We start from the raw sequence: 26,283 nt of genomic DNA, 5'->3' as shown, positions 1-26,283 counted from the left end.
GCCAGCAGTGGATGCCAACAAAATGCCCAGGACTGGCAGGTCAACCATAGCTGGATGTCTGCCAGACCAGTCACTCTACACCTGGAATGGCAAAGATCTAGACGATGACAAGAATGCCAAGCCTTCAGCAGGCTACCATGAGGTCAGTCATCAACTGAACAAACACTGTGAAAGGGGACACCTCTCCTGCCACAAACCATGATGCTAAGTTGGAGAAGGAGTGTGTGTTCAAATAAGAGAAAGAGAGCACAATGAAGACAGGCTGGGCATTTTTACTTAGAAGAACTGCTTAGGACTTCCATGGTGGCGCAGTGGTTGAGAGTCTGCCTGCCGATGCAGGGGACATGGGTTCGTGCCCCGGTCCAGGAAGATCCCACATGCCGCGAGCGGCTGGGCCCGTGAGCCATGGCTGCTGAGCCTGCGTGTCCGGAGCCTGTGCTCCGCAGCGGGAGAGGCCACAGCAGTGGGAGGCCCACGTACCGCAAAAAAAAAAAGAACTGCTTAAATTTTAGCTCAAACTGTTGAACAGAATTGGGTTAAATGAATTTCTTCACACTGCTCAGTGGGTGGGGCCTTACAAGGAAGGCCAGGTCAGTTACAGACAAGATAAATGACATTTTTTTCAGGGAGAGGAGGACAGCAGATCTCTGTATGTACTAACAAGACTACTGGAACTAAATACAATACGTTTCATTACACTAATTAGAAAAGTGACTATACTCCAAATGGCAGTCACTGATACACTGACTCAGCCAAATATTCATTGTGCTTATTCTTTATAAAGTCCTACAGTAGATACCATGGTGATAAAAAGTAAAATTAGAAATGGACTTTACCTTTATGGTGAAAAAATGAGTTAGACTACTCCTTTAAAAATATTTTTAAAATGGAGATAGAAAATGACAAATGTCTTAAGAAAGATACTGTGGAAATTTCAAGACAGTGGTTCTTCACATGGGATCAATGACTTTTGGAGTCCATTGACCCCCTGAGATGTGATGTGTCACAGAACCACACGTATGCACATTTTCTGGTGAGATGGTCTATCAGACAGTTTCACAAGTTTCTCCAAAGGGAGAGGTAAACAGGCAAAACTGCACTAAAAAAGGAAATTGTATTCCATTATCGTACACAGAGAAGACTGTGGAGGATATATCATTTGAAAGATAAGTAAAATCTGCAAAGTCTGGGGAGGCCATTCTAGGTTAAGGAAGAACAGCAGAATTGGAAATATTCTCTACGTTCCATTTTGTTCCATATGCTTTACATTACATACTTACAGTAAACCTCTTCTTTTTCTCTCTGTGTTCATCAGAGCTGGGAATGCTTACACTTGGACAGCTTTCCTTGTAGTCCATGGTATAATCCCTTTGAGTTTACTGTCTCAAAAGGACACCAAAAAGTGAGTCCGAAGAAATAGTCAGCAGAGGACAAACACAATTAGCTAATCCAAAACATAAAACCTCTTGAGGTAATGTTCAAATTCCATCATGCAACCTTAACCAACAGAAAAAAAAAAAAAAATTAGCAAAATGAATTTAAAATACCGTGATTTGCCATTCCTTGCTCACAGAACCCATTTTATGCTTATTCTGCCAGGAATTTACCTTTGATCGTAAGTCTCAGCCCAGGTGAGAAACACAGTTTCTGTTATGTCCCTGTCAATAGCTAAGTCACAATCAAACATTTACGTCCCATCTACCTTCTTTTCTACTAAGAAACTCCCGGAGTTTATACACCATGGCTCATATGGACTAAGGGCTAACTCTCAACCAAAAGGACTCTAGTTTGATGGATTTAAGAGCAGGGTTTTTCAAAGGATGGTTTTCAAGCTTCTAGCATCAAGATGAACAGGTGAAGTTTGCTTCAGATTAGGAACCTGTATGGTAAGCTAATTATTTACCCCCCATTTTACAAGTGAGGCAACTGTCACACAGACAGGTTAAATGATTTGAAGCCAAGCTGTCTGGCTCCAGGGTCCTGACTCTTACCCACTGTGCTAGGCTGCATTTTAACAACTATGGATAATTCTTAGGCACTGGACCCCTGGTCAGAGATATTACAGTAGATCTTCATACAAAACAAATACAATTATGCTAATATTATCATCCCACCCACGGACAAAGGGCTCAAGATGTCACACTGATGTCACCTTTGCTACACACAGTAGCCCACAGTCTCCACTGACACCAAATAATACTTTTTAAAGGGTTAGTCTGCCAGGTTCCCTCGGTGATTAATTTCAGGAAGTCACTGTGACTGATCTAACAGTTGCAAATAAATTATATTCAAGTAACGATTTCAAATATCTATCAGCAGACATCAAATAATCAGGTATAATGAAATTTAATTGATTACAAAGGTGGTTCCTTTGAGATGATTCAAAGCCTACTTTGTTGGATTTGCTGCTGGAAATGCAGTCAGGAAGGATTTATATGCAGTTAAATTAGTTGTTAGAAAACATGGTCCCCTCCTAAGCTTAGGGTGCAGCATTTGTTACAAGTTAGAGTACCCTAGAACCCCAGAAGAGCAGTTTCCCCCCCACCTCCACTAGACCAGGGCACCATCTTGACAAGAGCCTTGTCCTCCAGGCACAGTGCTCTTCTGCTAAGCAATCAGAGCAAGTGGAACCACAGCTCTTCAAAGGCAGGCGAGCCCTGTCCAGGAGCCCCGGGACCCACACCAGCGCACTCTGCTCCATCTGCAGCAGACATGACGAGAGGGTGAAGGTTATGGTGCTACACTAGCCACACCTGTCCCTTGAGAATGTGGATCCAGGGGGTGGCAGGGCCTGCTGGTACTACATTTACGTACGCGCTTGAAAGCCTCCTGTGCCTTACCGTGCGTGGTCCGGAGGAGCAGAACTAAAGGAAAACATCACGCCTCAGGCCTTCCCTATGGAACGGACATTAAGATATGACATTAAGTGGCATCAGGAACAGACGACGGAGAAAGACCTGCGGGGGAAGGATAAGTTGTCCACACAAGGTGCCCAGGGGACATCTCAGCCTACGTGGACAGCAGGCGGTTAAGTGTAGAGCCCAGCACTCAAGGGGCACACTCAAATCTGGGCCAGAAATACCAGTCTGGCAAGAGTGCTAAATGGTCCCCATTTGCCCTTCCAGATCCAACACCACGCTTCTCCCCCCGCCACGGCCCAGAAGGCGGGCCTCTGTGGACCTCACACTGAGGCAGCCTGCCTCCTGCCCTTGCCCTCTGGCTTCTGGTTGGGTTCATCCAATGCGAGGCACTAGCAGGAGATGGAAGGGTAGGAGGTATTTAGTTCTCCTCCTCCCTTTCTAACAGGCAGCGGTTTCTCCACCCAAGGCCACAGTCCCCACCAGGTGACCCCTCTCCCACAGCTACAGTTAAAGGCCTGGGAGTAGTACGGCTTCCAAACACTGTTAGAAGGGGTGCTTCACCACGCCCTGCTGCTGCTGCTTCTGTCACCTCTGCCCACAACAGCTTAGTAAATAGTCCCTTTGTTCGAGTCCCTTCAATTACTCAAGTGTGTCACGACTGACGCGGTAACTGCTACCAAGAATGACCCCAGGAAACAGACCCTCAAAAATGGGAGGCATGTTTGATGCATCCTGATAACCTTCCTATAGAGGGAGGGGAGGGGAAACTGATAATCTGGCACATAGTGATACCAAGATCACTCAAACTCCCTGTCCCAGGATGAAGTATAGGTGGTGAGCAAGGTGCTGTAAGTCCAAGTAGATGATGAAAATGTTGATTTCAAAGATTGTGACATGGGCTGCGGCTGCTTCTGATGGTCTTTGAGAATGTGCACCAAGCAAACGACAAATTGAAAGTTATGAATTCCCCAACAGATGAGTGGAAAATCTATGGCTGTTATAAAGGAGTCCTTTTTTTCTAATAGCTGCTAATCTGACAGGGCTAAGGATCAAGCCACAGTTTGAGGATAAGGGCTGCAGAACCAATTAAACATGCAACCTGGCAAAGTCAAATGATCCTAAATCATGGATGCAGGCACCGGGGCAGATACAAACGAGGCTAAGAATGTTGAACTCCACATTCAGCTGAACATGTCTGCTGAAAGCAGCAATTTACAGCCCTCTGAGAAGACGCAGCCTCCTAACCCACCTCCCATAAAACCCTTTCAAGTAGTTTCACAAGGGGATGCCACTTTTCTTCACCACCTACTCCCACTAACCCCTCATGGCCTCCTAACGGGAATTAGGTGCCAAAAGAGCCCGAAAGAAGTTCAAAGCCTACTGAGAGGAGCCTAACATTCACAGGATGTTAGACCAAGGAGGACTGAGTGTAAGATGGCTGTGGCCCTACACACAGCCACAGATGTATCCCACCAAGCTTTCTCCAGACCTTACCTAAGAGGTACCAGCAGCCATTCACAAGGGTGACTGTCCACTGGGGAAAGAGAAATGTGTAGTCTTTCCAAGGGTTACCGGACACTAGCTCTGAACTGACACTAATCCCAGGAGACCTAAAACGTGGTCCACCAGTCAGAGCACCCATCTCACTCCAGAGAGGAGGTGAGAGATAAAGTCAACCCTGGTGTCTCATGGTGGGTCCAAGGGGAGCACAGGCCCATCCTGTGGTTATTTCCCTAGTCCTAGAATTTTAGTGGAAATAGATATACTTAGTAACTGGCCAAATCCCTGCACTGATTCCCTGTTCTGTCATAAAAGCCATTAGGGAAGACAGGGCCATGAAGAAGCCCTTGGAACTCTCCCCCGTTTCCCCACAAAGAAAGCAAACCAATAACTATACCCCATCCCTGGAGAAGCTCACAAACCAGTACCATCATCAAACATTTGAAGGATGCAGGGGGTTGGTTCCTATTACATCCCCGTTTGGCATGCCTGTTTACCTAGACCAAAGGCAAAAGACCTTAGAGCGTGACTACGGATCACTACAAATTTAACCAGATGGTGATGCCAATCACGCCTGCAATTCCAGATGGGATATTTTTGCTGGAGAAAATAAGCATAACCCCTGACATCTGGTAAGCAGCTACTGACCTGGCAGAGGGTAAGGGGAATGTAAAATAAGTACTAGAAAAAAAAAGGAATGATTACCAACTTGAGCCAAAAGATTAGCTACAGACGCAGAGACTACAGCAGCTTTGTTTCAGTTTTTTTCTGTTACGTTACACAAAGAACACTAGCAGTGCCTCCATGGGGGAGCACGCATGAACTGGCTGCAGTGACTAGAGGACCTTGTGTTTCCCCTGAGTTAGGAACAGGAGCCTTACACCCAAAGGGTGAGTGAGTACTAACGGACAGAAAGAGGAAGACTGCACTGGATATTCTCTATTTTCCTTTTCAGATCCATCTCCACCCTGCTCCACACCCCAGGGCACCAACCTCTAAAGCCTGCACCCCACAGGCTCCCTTGCCCTCTAGCTGCTGGTTGATTTCATCCAGAGAGGCACTGGCAGGACATGGGGTGGAAAGAAAGGGATCAGGAAACAGAATTCCTCACCCTGCTCCCTCCTGGGTAGGCTGCTGCTTGGCACTTGCTGCGTTCCTCTCTGTAAGGCCAAAGCTTCTGTCAGGAGATCCTTTCTCCTTTCTCCTATGACTACAAATTGTACAGATGTACAGTTCTCTACCTCGGGTCCTTGGACACGTTTAAATTATCTGAGCCTCAGTTTCCTAATCTAGGAAGTGAAGCTAGCAACACTTCATATGGTTGTTTTAAGGATTCGAGATGAGTGTAAAAAACCCAGCACTGCACAGGCAGTCAATAAACTGAATCAAATACATTAACAACTTGTTTCAAATTTGTTTTTATTCCTTCATTCAACAAACACTTATTAAAGCTTTCACTATGCATTAAGCAACAGAAAAACAAAGATAAAATTCTGCTTGCAAGGAACTTACCTAATGCGGTTGAATGATAAGCAATATAGAACCTTCAATAGTTGGCTAAGTATGATTTTAGATGTATGCATGGTACACTCTGAGAGCACAGAAAAGGGACACAGATGCAGACTGTCATGTATCCTCAGTCTTGCTAAAAATAAAGCCAAGCAGGTATGGGAGCAGAAGTTTGAAAGATATCACACTTGTTTGCCTCAATTTTCTCTGGAAAAACGAGCTAAAGTCATAGGTTGGAAATGAATATATTGCTGTGAAGAAAAACGTAGAAAGATTAAATCACTTGCCCTAGCTAGTATCCAGCAAATAGGCAATAGAGCTAGGGTTCAAATCAAATCTGTTCAACTCCAAAATATATATGTATTAGTTTGCTATTCCACATTGTCTCTCCTTAAGAAAGATTTTCCTTTTCTTCAAACTAAATCAAACTGGCAACCTAACAATATTTAACATTGAGTGGCTAAGCAAGATTATAAACCAGACTGTGCTTTACTTGTATCAATCTGATTGCTCCTCACAACAGCCCCACTGAGAGGAAACCCAGCAGAAAATGAAGCATAAAAAGATGAAGTAGGGCTTCCCTGGTGGCACAGTGGTTGAGAGTCCGCCTGCCGATGCAGGGGACATGGGTTCGTGCCCCGGTCCGGGAAGATCCCACATGCCGCGGAGCGGCTAGGCCCGTGAGCCATGGCCGCTGAGCCTGCGTGTCGGGAGCCTGTGCTCCGCAATGGGAGAGGCCGCAGCGGTGAGAGGCCCGCGTACCGAAAAAAAAAAAAAAAAAGATGAAGTAACCCACCCCAGGTAGTGGAGTCAGGATTTGAACCAGCAGTGGTCTGACTTTACGACCTTTACCCATTATACCACACTGCCTCTCCAACATATATATGCTCTAAAGAGTCCTCTGGAAAGCAATGAAGAAGGTTCATAGATGTTATTTTTAAGTGGTCAGAAGTAAAATTTTGAAAAAGCAACCCTATTACTGTAAATTTAAGGTATATTTATTCTGTAAAACTGAAGCAATTAAAATTCTGCAAAATCATCCAGTGGCCAGGCAGCCCAATAAAACAGAATGAGAAGAGGACTGATGTAAGAATCCCACACTAAGAAAGAACAGAACAAAAAGCTGTGTTCACGTGGGAATAAAAGTTGGGACTTTTGGGCAGGTTAATAGGTATGCAGGGCTTTTCAAAGAGGAACCAGAAAAGAATCTGCCTTCACTCTGCTGGAGAGTCACAAGATAATCTTGTACATTGGTTCCCAGGAGCAGCTGGCTTGCCTAGGGGTAGATCACATGGCTCTAAGGAGACGTAGTTCAGATACTAACCCAGAAAGGAAGAGCTAACCTTAACATCCAGCTAATGAAATAACTCAGACAAGCCCAACATAACAAAAAGAAGTGGGTCAGATGAGGATAGAACTTTCAGAAGCCAGCTGGATCTTAGGAGTGAGAGTGCTTGGCAAAGATAATGTAACAGCTAGTAAATATTGTATTTATAGTGGTTCTCAACAGGGGAACATTTGGCAATGTCCAGAGACATTTTTGGTTGTCACAGCTTGGGCGGCTGCTAGTAGCTACATGTCAAGGATCATGCTAAGCATCCTACAATGCACAGGACAATCCCTACAACAGAAAATGACCTGGCTCAAAACGTCAGTACTGCTGAGGCTGAGAAACTAACATTTACTGAGTACTAACACCAGGCATCGTTTTATGTAACACATCACTTACTCCTCACAGAAGTGTCATTATTCCCATTTTACAGATGAAGAAACCTAGGCTATCAGCTCCACATCCTCACACAGCTTTGGGTGGCAGCACTGTGAAGTGAACATGGCTCTGACCCAAGAGCCCAGTGTGAACATGCTGCCTCTCAATTTCCTATGGTACTGCTGCATACACCCCATTCTTCTAAATCACCTCTGGAGAAACAAACTGATGGGAAGGGAGCACCAAGTGTCCATTAGCAACTGGGTTATAGAAAGAGACACGCATAGGAAAAGCAGCTTTCAACTCGGCCACCAGGAGGGGTCAGTGCAGCACAGAGTGTCAGGAGTGCTGCTGAAGACATCACCCATCAACATCTAACCAACGGCTTCGTACAGAGCACGCTGGGGTGGGGTGGGGGGTCCCATCACAAGGACGATCAAGGGCTAAATTATGAAATAAAGACAATACAAAAAGGGATGCTACCACAGGATTTTTTAAAGCATTAATAGATTTATATTTTTAATTTGGGGCCTGTAAAAAGTAGAAATATGAAAAAAAAGAAATTTCATGATAGAAAACTGTCCAAATTCATGTTATATTAAAATTTTTTTGATAAATATTGATTAAAATAGATGGATATTAGTTAAGGATTTCTTTTTTTTTAAAGAATTTTCCCCTTCATTACCATGCCCATCTTCTTGTCCCTTGTATGCAATTATTGTCCTGGATTTTGTCCATCTTTGTTTCAGACAGCCAAAAAAAAAAAAATGTTCATAAGAAAGTCAAAAGATTCTTCTGCTTTTCCCTCTAAAATATAAGCAGAGACATTCTTAACTCCATTTCCTTCACAATCATGAAGACTGTTTGGTACTGACTAGTGGACTCTATCCAAATTACAAAGTAGATACTTTTATAATTATCAGTATCCACTCAACTAATATGGCAGAGAAGGGTCAGTGATTCATACCAAAGCACAAAGGGAAATTAAGAACAATCCTGTTCCAAAAGGAAGGCGCAGGCCTAGAAGAGCTACAGATCTTCTTCATCCAGGGGGACAGCACTGGATGCTGTGTGTTTGGAAACAAGGATCCAAAGGAGGGAGCCGACAGAGACAGTCGAGGAAGAGACAAAAGAAAATCTATGCACAGGCTTTGGGCATGGCATGGGGACTGGTATGAGAAATGGGAGATGGGGACTGACCCAGAGAATAAGAAAAAGAATTGGGGGTGGGATGAGGGCAGGAATTATTCCCTAGGAGGGTACAGGTCAAGCAGATAGGTTTCATTTTAAACTATATTAAAAGCACCTTCCCAGGACACTCTTACCCCAAGCTAACTGGTTACTTTATTGAAAGTTTACTGTAACAGTACATAATCTGTATCTGTTTATTTCCCCCTCACAGAATACCAGCTCCAAATATATCTGAAATGTTTCAAGAGAAACAAAGCACATCTTTGTCACATCTGTAAATTAAGTTCATTGCAGAAGAAGTGAAAATTCTAACAGGATCTGCCAATGGAAGATACACAGTAACCTTCCCACACATAGCACATGATGAATCCGTTACAACTTTTCCTGTTTTCCTTCCTTACTCCTATATCCTTTCTCTAATTCCCACCCCACCCCCTCTTTGATTTCTCTCTCATTCTGTATTCACAAAGCAGTCCTAGTTTTTCGTAGGTTTATTGTATCTCTTACTTGAGACATCTTTTATTTATCCTAATTCTCGATAAAGAAAAGTGATATAAGAATCAGAAATAAAATCTGTGCAAAATATCCAATGAGGAGGCACAATATAGAATAATCTGCACCCAACAATTTGATAGGACTGTTCCAGAATCTGGACAAAAGTTATGTGAGTCTGTTGGTTTTCTGAAACTGGCTGCATTTTACTAAAGACATCTGAGGAAGGGACTGAGTGAGGAGGTGGAAGTAACTGCTGACAGTCTGTTGTTCTCCAATACTAAAATCTAAACTGCCAGGAGAAACAGGAAGGCCTGAAACTTACCGCAACTAACATGCCCCTCTGCTGGTTCCAGAACAACAGGGCAAGGGTGTAACTGCAGCAGCAATGCTCTGCTCTACTCTCCTTGGCCTCCCAAGGCCACCATCTTGGGTTCCCCATCACCAGAACGCCTGCCCTACTTCCAGCTTCCCAAGCTTTCCCACTGAGAGGCACACTACCACATAGAACACTTCCAAGGATGACTCCCTGGGGGACTGTGATCACTGGCAGAGAGATGGGGGGATGGTTGACTACACGAGGCAAAAGAAAAGTGAAGGGGGGATTCACATGGAACCACCAGTGGCAAAATACTGCAGGCCACAGGAAGCCTAGGGTAAAGCTGCTTCTGACTGGGGAGGTTGGGAGAATTCAGATTGAGGAGGTATCAAAAAATCCAAAAAACAAAAACCTAACTAAAAAAAAAACCCCACAAAAAAAACAATCACCATCACATCTCACAGTCTCTTGGGAGCACCTCCAACCTGGGATCTCTGCTCTGTTCTAACCCCCTTCCAATCCATTCTTCCCACAGCAGACAGAGTGATTTTTTAAAATCACTGTAAATCTGATAATTTCACACCTTTGCTTAAGCTCTTTCCAGAATCACCAATTTCTCCCCCTTTACTAGATCAATTCATTACTATACATACTAATATGCTAAAATATCTTAATAAAATTCTCCCTAAAAATACAGATTGATTTATTTAACAGATACTTACACAGTGCTTACCATGTACTACAGATATGTAATTAGTCTATGTCCCAACTTTCATTATTTACATGAATGATCCTATCTGATAACACCCTTAACGAAGGCATTTTATAAACAAGGAAAACTCAGGGTAAACACAGGTGTATAACAGGGTGATATGGATACTTTACTTCAAAGCAAATATTTGCTTTCAAGATTCTGCTTCTGACAGTAAAACTTCACTGGTTAGCACATTAGAAGAAATTTCCCAAAGGACAAAATTTACAACCAATTACAAATTCAAATTATCATACACTTTAAGTATAAGCTGTAGTATGTTAGCTTTAAATCCTGACCTACGTTAGCTGTTGTCAGTAAAGATAATATGCAGAATTTTACCTTAAAGTTTTAACATTTCAAAAATTAGGACTTAACCCAATCAAATATGGGCGGAAGATCTAAGTAGACATCCCTCCAAAGAAGACATACAAATGGCCAAAAAGCACATGAAAGGATGTTCAACATCACTAATTATTAGAGAAATGCAAATCAAAGCTACAAGGAGGTATCACATTACACCGGTCAGAATGGCCATCATCAAAACATCTACAAACGATAAATGCTGGTGAGGGTGTGGAGAAAAGGGAACCCTCCTACACCGCTGGTGGGAATGTAAATTGGTACAACCATTATGGAGAACAGTATGGAGGTTCCTTAAAAAACTAAATGCAGAACTATCATATGATCCAGCAATCCCACCCCTGGGCATATATCCGGAGAAAACCGTAATTCGAAAAGATACATGCACCCCAATATTCACTGCAGCACTATTTACAATAGCCAAGACATGGAAGCAACCTAAATGTCCATCAAGAGAGGAGTGGATAAAGAAGATGTGGTACATTTATACAATGGAATATTACTCAGCCATAAAAAAAGAATGAAATAATGCCATTTGTAGCAACATGGATGGACCTACAGATTGTTATACTGAGTGAAGTAAGTCAGACACAGACAAATGTATGACATTGCTTACATGTGGAATCTAAAAATCGTACAAATGAACAGAAATAGAGTCACAGATGTAGAAAACAAGCCTATGGCTACCAGCAGGCAAAGAGGGGGGGATAAACTGAGAGACTGAGATTGATATATACACAGTACTATATATAAAATAGATAACTAGTAAGTACCTACAGGGAACTCTACTCATTACTCTGTAATGACCTATATGGGAAAATAATCTATAAGAGTGGATATATGTATATGTATAACTGATTCACTTTGCTGTACACCTGAAACTAACACAACATTGTACATTAACTATACACCAATAAAAATTATTTTTAAAAATCCACAAAAATTAGGATTTATATACATATATTTTTTCCCTACCAACTCTTTCCTGTCAACAGAAACTGCAGATTCATTCCAGGAATGGTAAAATAAATTTAGATGATACTTGTAAGAAAATAAATTAGGCTAATGGGTGCCCTAGAATGGGAAAACCCCAGTTGAGGTTTGGGAGGCAAGAGAAAAGAAAAGAGAATTAAATTGCAGAAGTGTCTACACAAGTTCCTGAAACAAGTTTTAATTTATTAGAAAAAAATCACAAGTAAAATAAAAGCATTCACTCAACTGGAATATGTGCAAGCGTATGTTTATAATGAAATGAAGCAAAACATAGTAAACCAAATGCTGATAGAAGACTTAATAAAACTGAAAGCTTCAACAAGAGACAATTCAAGCATCTTATATCTATCACCTTTCTCTGAAGAGTTAGAAGCTTCTGGCATATATCTTCTTCCATATATCCAGAAAATAAATGACGAAAGAAATACGAACATTTTATTAAACAATGAAGGGAAAGAAGGTAAACTATTCTCCACAGATCAGAAAAAGGAAGAGAATGTTCAGTCTTACCAGCTCAGAAAACAAAGGGAGACAGTATTATTCGTGCCTAGAGATGCAAAAACAAAATAAAGCTTAGGAATAATTCCTCACAAGAAAATCCAAAGCTGCAGATGGCTCCATGAAGTCTGTCTTGTCCTAATGGTTTTCTGAGTGAGTTTATGTATTTTTAAAAATTAATTAATTAATTAATTTTTTGGCTGCGTTGGGTCTTTGTTGCTGCGCCCGGGCTTTCTCCAGTTGCGGCGAGCTGGCGCTACTCTTTGTTGCGGTGCGCGGGCTTCAGCAGTTGTGGTTTTCAGGCTCTAGAGAGCACAGGCTCAGTAGTTGTGGCCCACAGGCTTAGTTGCTCCACGGCATGTGGGATCTTCCCGGACCAGGGCTTGAACCCGTGTCCCCTGCATTGGCAGGCGGATTCTTAACCACTGTGCCACCAGGGAAGCCCTGTGTATATTTTTTAAACTTGTGCCTGTCCACCTTCGTGGATGTTGGGTTTGTTGCTCTCCCTGTACTTACTCCCTTCTAAAATCCAGACCTCAGTAACTTCATTGGAATCTTTTTAGGACTGAATTTCACCTGCCTTCTTCCTGAAGTGTCCATATTGTAGAAATGATGGTTGAGGCTCAATATTTAATGACTTAAAGACCCATTAAGGAGAACTTTAAGTTCACTTTTATTTAAAAAACAAATAAGTGGGTGCATATCTTATTTTTCCTCAAAAAAGTAACTGGAATTTGTGTGTGCATGCTTTCTGTCCTCCAGGAGCTTATATGTAGCAAAAAAGAAAAGACAAATGCCCAAAGAATTACAATTCAAGGTAGAGTGTGATAAGTTCTTAAAAAGGCATGAAAAGTCACTAGAATTCAGAGGAAAGCAATACCACATCCAACTGAACCTATCTAGGTATTTGGGGTAGTGGTAACATGTAAGGGAGGTTTTGAAGCCTGGACACTCAAAAACAGAAAGAGCAGCATAAGTTCTCGGTACAAACAGGTTAACAGTCATTAGTCTTATTTGTCTGAATTCCTGCCTACTTGGGGGAAAAGACGGACTCATTAATAAAAAGAGAGAAACTGTCATGAAGCAACCTTGGGATTTTACAGGGTATTACCATTAAAGCCTTATTTTACTTTCACATTTACAAGCATAAGTTGGAAATCACTGTTCTTATATACAGGAGATAGAGACTGGAAAAGTGGATTTGAGATCATGTTGCAGAGAACTCTGAATGCCAGATTTCTCACTCTGGATTTCATTCTGCAGATAAGACTGTGAAGGCAAACGAAAAGGGAGCTGGTAGAGCTGTAGGTGTAGAGAAGGAAATGAAATGGAGGAGCGCCTGAAGAAATGGGAACTTGGTAACTACTGGAATGGCAGGTTTGCAAAAAACTGGAGAAGTCAGTAGCTATTTGCACATGGAGTGCCAAGTAGAAAGAGGACTTAACGTTGCCTCAAGGTTTTATTCCTGGGTAACAGGAGAAATAACCAGAAATGGGGAGAGGGTGGAGCAGGGCAAAATGAATTGTGAATTGGCTTAAGTACTTACTAGCCCTAGTTGGAAATGTCTGCATGTGACACTCTCTGGTGCCAGTCATTGTTTCCAGGCGCTTAGAGTACAGCAGTGAACACAACAGGCAAGCACCCTGCCCTCGTGGAACTTACCATCTAGTGGCAGACAAGAGATAACAGACAAATAGATAAATAGACAAATACATATTACAGGAAGAGTAAGGTTGTATGGCATTTTAAATAGGAGGCTCTGACTGAGATAGTAACATCTGAACAAACACCTACAGGTGAGGGAGTGGCCTCTACAAGGGGCCAGGGAAGAGTCAGCAACTAACAGACAAATATCTCCAAATGATTTCACTCCATGATGCTTTTGAAGTTAGCAGCAACTGCAACATATCTCTTACAGGAGGGGACCCAGTCCTATTTCCTTGGGCTAGCATTCCATGCCTATCTTACCCAATCAAGAAAACTTCACTAATAACACAATGATAACAAACTGCCTAGAAGGTCAATTTGTTTATACTGGCTGTTCACATTCCCTACATGAGAGAAAAGGACTGCATAAAACAACAAAACCAAAGCACTGTTAGAACATGTTTGTACAAAGCTTAAGAAGACAATCCTCTTGTTCTCAAAGCAATCATTGATGTAGCAACTTTCAGACTTGTGATTTAAATCAAAGGTGCTGAAGAATGATTATGAATCATGCAGTTAAGCTACCAAGCAGGATGTTGCTGAGAGAAAAATTATTCACAGCGCCATAAAACTGTCAAAAATAAAACTAGTACTATTATCAACACAAGAAGTAATATCATCCTTTGCTTTTATAATTTGTTGCTCAGCAGAGCTGAATTCTGGTCTAAGCCCTGTCATTTATTGGTTTTGGGTTTTTGGGCCTCATCCTTATTTATAAAGGGCAGCCCATCTGATTTTTCAGATTCCTTTCAATTCTGAGTTTCCATGTGACAGGTTACGATTCTTATGATGTTTATTTAGTTTATGTATTTGGGTACTCTGGTTTACCTCATTTTGCAATAATATTACAAATAAGCACCCACCCAAAATAGTACAACTTGTAAGTTCTGTATAAAGTGATATGAACTTCTTTTTAAGCACCAGAGCTTGGTGCTTAAAATGAGGCTACACTCACTGGAAAAGTGCCGCCTTTCTTCATGCCTCTTTCAGAACAATCTTCAAGACTGAGGTTTCTGTATCATTTGAGAGTGGCTTTGATTTGGAGCAAGGTAGGTGGATCACGTCTCTAGTACAACAGAAGAGTAATGAGACCTTTTCCAGTGGGACTCAGTCTTTGAATACTGTTCCAAAGGAATCCCCAAGCAACAGCTCTGCAGAAGGTTTTTCTTTCTGCAGCTTTGAAGATTAATGCCCATCTGACTGCATAATAAAGAAAACAGCCAAAGTTATTGTGGACTATGAGGCAGACACTAAGTAGTAACTCATTTAATCCTCATAAAAATCCTATAAGGCTGCATCTCTTCTTATTCTCATTTTTCATATGCAGAAGCAAAGTCATAGAGAAGTTAAGCAAATTGCCCAAGTTTTCACAATTAATAAGGAGATTCAAAGCCTGCTCGCTTAATCTCTACAATCCACTGCCTGTGTAAACCCTGATGTCCTTGTTTAAATAACAGTCCCATTACCAGTCGCACTCTTCCTGCAATCTGAATAATAACACGAAGTCAAAATAAAGCCGCATCGTAAGTTCACTACCGAGTTTCTCCTCCAGTCCTGAACCACAAACCAGAAATGTATTTTAAAGAATACAAAGTCTCTGGAGTACCTGAGGTCTCTCGAGATTTGTGTGGTGCGTGGAGAGGGGGTGCTTCCCGGAACTAATGAGGTGAACAAGTGCTGCAAAACTAGAGCCCGACCCGGACTCCCTCACTCGGGGTACTCACGCCACGCGGCCGCCAGCCAGCGCCCTGCGCTCCTACTCCGCGCGGAAGTGGCACCGGGGCCCGTCCGGCCAAACCACACCTGCCTCAGGCGCGCGTCCGCGGGGTGCCTCCACCTGGCCCACGCGGCGCAGGGCCCCCTGCCCATACTTACCTTCGGGGACCCACGCCCGGCGTGTGGCGAGCGGGAAGCTCCGCCACAGCTACGCCACACTCCACCGGGTTCCACGCCGCGCCTCGCGCCCCCAGCCGCGCCGCGCTCCCTACCCGGGCCAGACCTCCGGGCCCCGACCCCCGCGGCAGGGCCCGCCCCCACCAATCAACGGCGCTGTCTGGGCCGCTGGCCCCGCCCAAAGCGTGGAGGCAGGGCTTTTGCTCACTCAGCTCCGCCCCCGGCTCGCTCCGGGGTCTGTGCTTCCGACAGAAGCTGTAGGCAAGGGTGCGGCTGGGAACGGCCTGCGGATGTGTGACCCCGAGGGAGGAAGGGCTGGATGCAAGCAGAGGGAAGGGATAAAAGGAGAGAGACAGCCGTTGGGGTAAGAGGAAGAAAGTCTTGGGAAGGGGAAGAGAAGTCACTCTCCCCGGGTTCCAGCTAAGGTGTAGGACTGGGTGAGACATCTTAAAATAACGGCGTTCACTTAGGGCACTGACTAATCTCATTGTCTTCGGGCAGGGCAGGAGTCACACACGGATTCTGGGTTCCATGCGTGAGAAGTCACAGGGAATGGGGTTTAGAGGGGCAAAGAAAGGAAGTAATTCCTTTACTGATCTCCACCACACAGCCTCTTTGTTTTAAAAATTGTGGAAAGGACTCCCAGTAAGAATCCTCACTCCAGACTTAAATAAACGTTAATCATTCCCTCTCCCTTCAAACAGCTCCCCTCAGACAACTTTTCAAGAGAGCAGACCTGAGTTTGTCATTAATGCCCATAGGGTACGACTGCAAGGTTTGCGACGGCGTGTATGGATAGAGAAAAAAATCAGACTACTGGAAAGGAATTATCGTAACTATTAATTTATTTGATTTGGGAAGGTGAAAAACGATTTGAGGAATCAAGTCAATAACTAATTGAATTATGGTGGGGAAAACACAAGACTCACTTTGCCAGCAAGCAGGATTGATACACAGTAACCTTTGCTAGAAGAATTTCAGAAAATAATGCCAAGAGGCCAGCCTAGCTGTGTGGCCTGAAAGAAAGTCACAATAAGGAAGTCCTCGATTTCCTTATCTGTAAAATGAAGAGATTAGGCCAGGTGCCCTCATGATCTCTAAATGCCCTTCCTCACTCCACGTCATCCTGCCAGGTTCAACAATTAAAGGAGGAGGACCACAGGAAAAGCGCTGTCCAGTCGGGAGCCACACAGAGAAATCGGGAATTTTCAGAAAAAGCCTCAGGAATCTCTGGTATCATTTCATTCAAGCTCTCCTCTCTGACTTTTCTATTTGTGATAATAATAACTCTCTACTCCTAGCTCAAAACTTCAGGCTCTTCTTCCCACTCAATCCTCACATTTAGTCACTAGGTCTTTGGTTTTCTCCATTACAGGGTCTCTGCAATGACCCTTCTCATTTTCACTGCCATCTCTGTGCAAAATACAAATTCAAAGAACTCAGAATCTTGCATCTGACCCCTACCTACTTTTTCTACCTAATCTCCAACCACTCTCTGTGTACACATTTGTCTGACAGACTGTCTCCTCACTGTACAGTATCCACAATGTACAGCCAACACTCCTTGCCGCTGCCGCTGCAAACTTACAGCCACTGCTTCTCCACTCAGAATACCTCTCCTCAGTCCTAGCTACCTGTTGGGACTATGATAGCTCAGCTCAGGGACCTCTCTATGCAATAAAACTGCTATAATGCTTAGAATCTGTACTGCTCCACTTGGCACTTAGCAAGAACTACCTTGTTTTGTTTTCTCTCTTATTTATCATATTTATCTTCAAAACTAAACCATAAGCTACTCACTGGATGTGCTCAGGTTCCAGCCAATCCAGGAAGAAAAGCTATTTTCAATATCTCAAAAACCCTAAAAGAAATTATACGTTCATCAGCAATTAGGCTATCCAGGTTACCACAACAGCAAGATTCTCTGTTTTTGTCTGAAATTTTACTGAAGTAACACCAATTACTTCAAGCGAACAAAAGCTTTGATGGAAAAAAAAATTATAGTCACATATTATTATATGTGACTGATTCAAAAAACAGGAAAATAAGTTATCATTAAATAAGACTTGTTTTGAAGACTACATCTTTGAGATTCATGGAGGAACATAAAAATAAAAAGTAACCTACCCATTCTTTGTCACCCCATTGCCCAAACAGGTGATAAACCCATAGTAAGTGCTTAAAAATATATTCATCTGACTATGGTTATTTTCCGTTTTCCTTAAGTCCCCTCTCTCCCTTGCTGTAATTAAAATACTGGTCTTTTCTTTTTCATGCAAATAAAATTGTTGGAGTTTCCCCTTCTAATTCCAAATAAACTTTCAAGAATAAGATAAACAAGAATCACTCAGTACTTCTTGGAGTTGGACTAGAAAGGTTTTTAGTGTTCCAGAAATAAACCCTCGATTCACAGTAAATTGCCTGTGTTAGGGGGCCCTACATACTATTAAGATCTTTAGAAAGTAAAATTTCCTTAACTGCAACCTTGCCGAAATGACACAAGTAGAAGCAGAACCAAGTTTGCAGAATGACTACCAAGTAAGAGTGAAAACTGATTTGCAATCTATCAATGGCTCCTTGTGTTTTGAAAATGTCACTGGCATGTTTAAAGGAAGCCCCAGAGCTCTGAGGTCTGGCCCAAACAATCTATAAAGCACTAGTCACAGCAAACCTTTCTAATATTCTGGAGATTTAAGAAGTATTAAATAGGCAGACTAAACAATAGTCACACTTCATTTTACAGAGTGGTTATACCAGAGGCTTTTGGTTAAAGACTCTTGGAACTTTTCCTCTCCTCAAAGTGTGAGGTGACTATTAAGAATAGAGCCTTGAGGGAACTTCTGAATCCAGCCAAGATGGAGTAACAAGAACCATATTTGCCCTCCCACCTAAACCAACAACAACAAAAAAGAGCCAGACAAAATAAATAAAACAACACTTTTTAAGATATTAGATGTCAGGCAGTAAAGGAGAGTGATCCCTCAGGGATGGGAAATGAAGAAGGTTTACCCCAGCTTACTACCTTCAGAGACATTACAGGCCATGACATAGGAAAGGGGAATCGCAGGAGAGCCCAGCAGATTCCCTGAGCTGAGGAGACGGAGCTGTGAGTTCAGGGAGAACAAGATGGTTGGAGTTCACAGGACAAAGTATGGGAGACATAACAACAGAGGATCCCAGGATCTGCAAAGGGTCCTCCTCCTCAAGAATTCAACAGAGTTGATCAGTGCATGCATGTGAGGAAACTACCCAAGGCTGAGGAAAGAACAAACCATTGAAAGCATGAGAAGGCACAGTACTGGGCACTCGCAGAGGGACAGGAATAGTGGCTGTTCACACCAGGCTGACTAGAAAACCTCCCAATTCAATGAGGAGAGTACTCAGAAAGGTCCTGCCTTAGTACTGGAGAGTAATTAGCCCTAGACTAAATGCAGCTTGGATGCCACCAAAAAAATAAAAGATCTGAAAGAATCAAACTATTTTAAAGCAATTTAACTGCATCTGAAGTTAAAATTCAAACATCTTTACAGGAATACAAAAATATTCAGCACCCAACAAGATAAAATTCACAATATCTGCCATTCAATCAAATATTACAAGGCACAGCAAGACGCAGGAAAATATGACCAATAATGAGAAAAACCAATCACTGAAACTAACCAACAACTGACACAGATGTTAGAACTAGCAGACAAGGACATTAAAACAGTTATTACAATGGTAATATACTTAAAAAATTAAGTAGAGACAAGGAAGGTAAAAAATTTCTAAATCCAACTTCTACAGATGAAAACAATCTCTGAGGTGAATAATACATTGGGTGGGATTAACAGAAGAGTAGACATTGAAAAGGAAAGGATTGGTGAGCTTGAAGACACACAACAGAAACTTTCCAAAATGAACTATACAGAAAAAAAGAAAAGAGAATCAATGAGCCATGGGACAAGTTCAAGCAGCCAAATATAATTGTAATTAGAGTCCCTGAAGGAGGGTTGGGGAAGGAGATCAGAAAAGACGTGTGAAGAAATATGACTGGTATTTTTCAAAATTTGATGAAAATTATAAACCCACAGATCTGACAAGCTGAATTAACCCAAACACTAGGAACATGAAGAAAACTATACCAAGACATTTCATTTTTAATTTTTTTTTTTTTTTGCGGTACGCGGGCCTCTCACTGCTGTGGCCTCTCCCATTGCGGAGCACAGGCTCCGGACGCGCAGGCCCAGTGGCCACGGCCCATGGGCCCAGCCGCTCCGCGGCACGCAGGACGCTCCCGGACCGGGGCACGAACCCGTGTCCCCCGCATCGGCAGGTGGACTCTCAACCACTGCGCCACCAGGGAAGCCCCCAAGACATTTCATAATGAAATTATTAAAAACTTGTCAGTGATAAAGCAAAAATCTTAACAGCAGCCAGAGGAAAAAAGGCAGACTGTGTATGGAGGAGCAAAGGTAAAAATGACAGCAGATTTCTTGTAAGGAATAGTTCAAGGAAAAGATAGTGGAGCAACATCTTTGAAATACTGAACAAAAAAATTGTAAGCCTAGAATTCTATACCTAGCAAAAACATCTTTCAAACCTGAAGGAAATACAAAGATTTTTTTCAGACATATAAAAAAAAAAAAGCCAAAGAATTCATAACCAGCAGACCCACACTACAAGAAATGTTAAAGCAAGTCCATCAGACAGAAGGAAAATGATTCCAGGTTTCTGGAAGTATAGATGTGCACTAGGAATGAAGAACACTGGGAATACAGGTTTCCCCTGCTATCCAAAAGTAGTCTTCCTATGAAAGCTTTCATAACCCAAAATGGTGTAAAACTAAGTCAAAACGATATTTAGAAAGAACAACACTGAACGACTTAAACTGCCTGATATTATAAAGACATAGTAAAGCTATAGTAATCAAGACAATGTGATCATTAGAACACACAAATAGATAATTACAACAGAATAGACAGTGAAATAGAGCTTTGTGACCTTAGAAAGAGAAATTGCCTGAAGTATCACAACCACTCAAAAATAAGACTTAAATCCAGGTCTCCAACTTTAATTCCTGAGCTCTTTTCACTGTAACTGCCTTTCTTATCCAAGCTCATGTCTTCAATTTTCATCTCCATACAGTTGGCCACAATACATTTACCTGAAGCATGACCTCTTTCCCAACTCTAGTTCCAAATTTCCAACTACCTGCTAAATATCTCCCCGCCAAAATAAATAAATTCATAGTTTTCCCTTCAAGCATATTCTATTAATATTACCTCCTAATTAGTACCTAATTCTATTAATAGTACCTCCTTTTACCCAGTCACACAAGTTCAAAACCTTGATTCTTCTTGGACTTCTCCCTAGATCTTCCCTCCCTTTCCCATTTAGGTTCTCAGAGCCTTTGATAATTTTTTTTCTTTTTTTCTTTGTTTTGGCCACACCATGTGGCTTGTGGGATCTTAGTTCCCCAACCAGGGATCAAACCCGGGACCACAGCTGTGAAAGCACCGAGTCTTAACCACCGGACTGCCAAGGAATTCCCGATAATTTTGTTTTCTTAGGCTAGAATAGGCTAACTCCTCATCATTCAGGTCTTAATTAAACAGCTGTCCCTTAGACAGTCCTCTCCTATCTAAAGTAGGCCTTCCTCTGTTATCTCTATCATAGTAGCTTGTTCATTTTCTTCATACAACATTGATCACAGTTTGCTCTTTATTTCACTGTTTACTGTTCCACTGTACCTGCCCCATGAGAGTGCAAGGTCTATGAAAGCAAAATAACATATCCATTTGTTCACTATAGCATCCTTAGTGCCTAGAGCATATAATAATGGGGTGCAAATCATTAAGTGAATGAAGAGATTTGTTTCAAGTCTGACTCCACAATCTCTCTGGCACTTGTCCCTCTTCACTCCCACAGTTTAGGTCCAAGCCATCCTGTTGTGCTAATTTTCTAATGGTCTCCTAGTGTCCTCTCTTGTTCTTTTCCTATTCATGTTGTAAAATGCTGTCTAAGGAGAATTCTAGTCATGTCATTTTCTCTGTTCAAAAATCTTTAATAATTGTAATGTAATCTCTATCAAAACTCCAAAAGCCTTGTTTTGCAGGAATGGAAAAACCAATCCTCAAATTCATATAGATTTTCAAAGGGCCCTACATAGCCAAAACAATATTGAATAAGAAAAAGGTCTCACACTTCCTGATTTCAAAATTTATCACAAAGCTATAATAATCAAAACAGTGTGGTTCTAGCATAAGGATAGATCTATAGACCACTGGGATAGAATTGAGTTAATAAATAGACCTATACATCTATAGCCCACTAATTTTCAACAAGGGCGCCAATAGACATTTCTCCCAAGAAGATATATAAATGATCAAAAAGGACATAAAAATATGTTCAACATCATTAGTCATTAGGGAAATGCAATCAAAACCACAAAGAGATACCACTTCACATGCACTAGGATAGCAATAATCAAAACAGTAGAAACTAAGTATTGGTGAGGATGTGGAGAAATTAGAACCCTCATACATTGTTGGTAGAAAAGTAAAATGGTGCACCTGCTGTGGAAAACAATTTGGCAGTTGTTCAAAAAGTTAAACAAAGAATTACCATAGGACCCAGCAATTTCACACCTAGATATATACCCCAAAGAACTGAAAACAGGTACCCAAATAAATATTTATACATGTATGTGAATAGCAGCATTATTCACAACAGCCAAAAGATGGAAACAACCAAATGTCCATCAACATAGACAAATTGTGATACAAATACTCGATGGAATACTATTCAGTCATAAAAAGGAATGAAGTGCTGATGCGTGCTACAATGTGGATGAACCTCGAAAACACTGGGCTAAGTCAAAGAAGTTAGACATGAGAGTTTACATCCTGAATGAATCCACTTACATGAAATATTCAGAAAAGGTAGATTCAAAGAAACAGAAAGCAGATTGGTAGTTGTTAGGGGCTGAGGGGATGAGAGAACGGGCAATAACTGTTCAATGGATATGGGGTTTAATTTGGGGGTGACAATAATGTTTTTTTTTTAAATTTTTATTGGAGTATAGTTGATTTACAATGTTGTGTTAGTTTCAGCTGTACAGCAAAGTGAATCAGTTACACATATGCATATATCCACTTTTTTTTTTTTTAACATTCTTTTCCCATATGGGCCATTACAGAGTATTGAGTAGAGTTCCCTGTGCTATACAGCAGGTTCTTATTAGTTATCTATTTTATATATAGTAGTGTGTATATGTCAATCCCAATCTCCTAATTTATCCCTCCCTCCCCTTATCCCCTGGTAACCATAAGTTTGTTTCCTACATCCGTGACTCTACTTCTGTTTTGTAAATAAGTTTATTTGTACCCTTCTTTTTAGATTACACATATAAGTGATATCATATGTCTTTCTCTGTCTGACTTACTTCACTCAGTATGACAATCTCTAGGTCCATCCGTGTTGCTGCAAATGGCATTTTTCGTCCTTTTTTATGGCTGAGTAATATTCCATTGTATATATGTACCACATCTTCTTTATCCATTCCTCTCTTGATGGACATTTACTTTGCTTCAATGTCCTGGCTATTGTAAATAGTGCTGCAATGAACATTGGAGTGCATGTATCTTTTCAAATTATGTTTTTCTCTGGGTATATGCCCAGGAGTGGGATTGCTGGGTCATATGGTATTTCTATTTTTAGTTTTTTAAGGACTGAGGATGACAATTATGTTTAAAACTAGACAGAAGTAGCGGTTGCACAACACTGTATCAATAAATATACTAAATATCACTGAATTGTGCACTTTAAAATGGTTAACTTTATGCTATATGAATTTCACCTTAATTTTTAAAAAAACACCTTAACAATGATGACTGAATAAGATCTTATCAGCCTAGCCTCCTGGATCCTCTATATTCTGACCATCATATGACCTTACTTCCCCTTCATGTACCCAGTGCTCCAAGCAAAACGAGCCCTTTCCTTTACATGCAACACAGACTTCATTTCTCTGCATATGTAAGTCCAACTGATCTTTCAAGGCATTATTCAACTATAAGCTCCTTTAAGATTTTCTCATTCTTAAAAAAAAAAAAAAAGATTTTCTCTTTCTTTTTGTGGGGATACTCTCTTTCCTGTAAGTTTTTATGAGCATTTTATCTGCACCTCTTGTTTTCTAACGCAGGGTATTTATTTATATCTATATATCCTCTATTAGCCAGTAATTGCCAGCAAGATCCATATGTGATTCATCCTCTTATTCCGAGGCTCCTTAGGATACGCTTACACAGAGCAGACACCTAAAAAGTTACTGAAGGAAAAAGATGGATAGAAAATGAATTTCTTCGTGACCCGGTCCGGGAGGATCCCACATGCTGCAGAGCGGCTGGGCCCGTGAGCCATGGCCGCTGAGCCTGCGTGCCCAGAGCCTGTGCTCCACAACGGGAGAGGCCACAGCAGTGAGAGGCCCGCGTACCGCAAAAAAAAAAAAAAAAAAAAGAAAATGAATTTCTGCATATGAATCCTCTTGGCTTTCATTATAGGACTAGAGGTGTTTTTTATATTTTGTATCTGTGAATATATTTGACTCTAGAATGTCTAAAACACTTTGAAAATCACATGGGGTAATATTACAATTTCCTGATGAAATGGTTATAAAAATATTTCTGAACACTAATATAACTAGAATTACTTGTATCCTTGACAATAATTGCTAATGTTAACAGTACAAGTCATAATAATAATAGCTAACAGTTCTATAGCACATATGTGCCACACTCTCCAAGCACTTTATATATACTGATCCTCACAATAAGCCTATCAGCTATATAAAATTATCACCCCATTTTACAGGTGAAGAAACACCTACAAAGTCAAAAAACATGTCCAAATGTCACTTAGCTAGTAATTGGTAGGCTTGGGATTAGAACCCAGGTACTTTGGTTCCAGAATCTATGCTCTTAACCACTATGCTCTATCACCTCTCTACAATAAGTTTTACTGTGCCTAATAAAATGTCTTTGAAAGGTCAATGAGTGCCCAAGAAAACATTTCCTAATATTACAGAGCAGATTAATGTGAAACTTTCACTGTTTTCCCAGACTTTGTGTTTGAAATTTTGAGATGACTAATAACTTTTAGAAATAAACTTAATTTCACTATACTGAAAGTATAATGACTAAGAAACAAAGTTGAAGCAGGGACACAATGTAACACACAATTAAAGATATAATAATGAATGAACCATAATAAAGGAACACAATGAAAGTATAAGTATAACAATGGGACTGTAGACCTGAAATATAAAGGAGCCTGAAAATTTCATAAAGTCTTCTGATAATATAATTTTTAAAATGTGAATTTCTGTATCTCAAATTCCAATATAATTCTTATGTAAAACAGTGCTTATATATCTTTTTGCTTAAATGCATGTTGGTTTACATACATATTAATGTTATAGTGAACGGACCTAACTCTATAAAAGAGAATTAGTAACCTATGATGTAATTATATTCAAGTCTCATATAGCAGTGGACCAAAGAAAATAAAATTTGATATACAGCAATTAGAGGTTGTTCATCTTAGAGACGAAATAAAATCTTTGAATTTGACATCCAGTTTAATCATTTTTCTCAAGCCTCAAAAGTCTTTTCTATTAATCTTGTATGCAGAAAATCGTCTTATTAATAAGGTACTGAGTAATTTTATTTGACACTGGAATTTGGAATAGGCCTTTGGGTTTAAATTTGTCTGAAATGATTTATATGATATGGTCAGCAACTTTTAATCCACGATTTATTACCCATATTTCGTTTAAAATGCTGCCTAATTCACATTCCATTAATTGACACGGAGATTACAAGGACATTTTTATGCATTCCTTTGTACGCTAAGGGGGGACATTATTTTCCACCTTATTTTCATGATTCAATAGACTATGTCATAAATAGGTAAAGTTTTTTTGTTTTTTTCCAGTATGGATCCCAGAGTTCAGCACTAACAGCTTCATTCATATGAATTTACCTTCTAAGATTTTTTTTTAACTAATTAATTTATTTATTTATGGCTGTGCTGGGTCTTCATTTCTGTGCGAGGGCTTTCTCTAGTTGTGGCAAGCGGAGGCCACTCTTCATCACGGTGCGCGGGCCTCTCACTATCGGGGCCTCTCACGTTGCGGAGCACAGGCTCCAGATGCGCAGGCTCAGTAACTGTGGCTCACGGGCCCAGTTGCTCCGCGGCATGTGGGATCTTCCCAGACTAGGGCTCGAACCCGTGTCCCCTGCATTGGCAGGCAGATTCTCAACCACTGCACCACCAGGGAAGCCCAACCTTCTAAGATTTTATTGTAAGTTCACCTTTTACCTAATTAAAACACTTGCAAGCTCTCTTCCTTTGTAATTTTTCTCTATTCATACCAAATTTACATCACAATAACATATCTTTTAATAATAGAGTAAGAGAAACATTAAAAAGGTGATGCAACATCCCAAGTCATTTA

At 41.1% G+C, this 26,283-nt stretch overlaps 1 protein-coding gene across 8 annotated transcripts in view; it reads right to left on the bottom strand.

Moving 5' to 3' along the window:
- The window catches only part of SGK3 (serum/glucocorticoid regulated kinase family member 3), a 147,530-nt gene that overhangs the window by 49,506 nt on the left and 71,741 nt on the right, over positions 1-26,283 (bottom strand). Inside the window, exons 1-3 of one of the 8 annotated variants that reach the window (XM_059994721.1) lie at positions 15,617-19,927; positions 2,841-2,895; positions 1,281-1,497 (exon numbers count right to left, since the gene is read on the bottom strand). The exons of 1 other annotated variant lie outside the window; for it this stretch is intronic. In XM_059994721.1, coding sequence (XP_059850704.1) covers positions 1,281-1,358 — 78 coding nt within the window. In that variant the 5' untranslated portion in view covers positions 1,359-1,497; positions 2,841-2,895; positions 15,617-19,927. Of the gene's footprint in view, positions 1-1,280; positions 1,498-2,840; positions 8,418-15,616; positions 19,928-26,283 lie in introns of those variants that run through there. 6 more of the 8 variants (XM_059994725.1, XM_059994723.1, XM_059994722.1 and 3 more) reach the window with 6 other exon arrangements.

This window comes from Delphinus delphis, chromosome 17, assembly GCF_949987515.2.
Source record: "Delphinus delphis chromosome 17, mDelDel1.2, whole genome shotgun sequence".
In the NCBI taxonomy this organism is placed as follows: Eukaryota; Metazoa; Chordata; class Mammalia; order Artiodactyla; family Delphinidae; genus Delphinus; species Delphinus delphis.
This window is presented reverse-complemented; position numbering and strand designations above follow the sequence as displayed.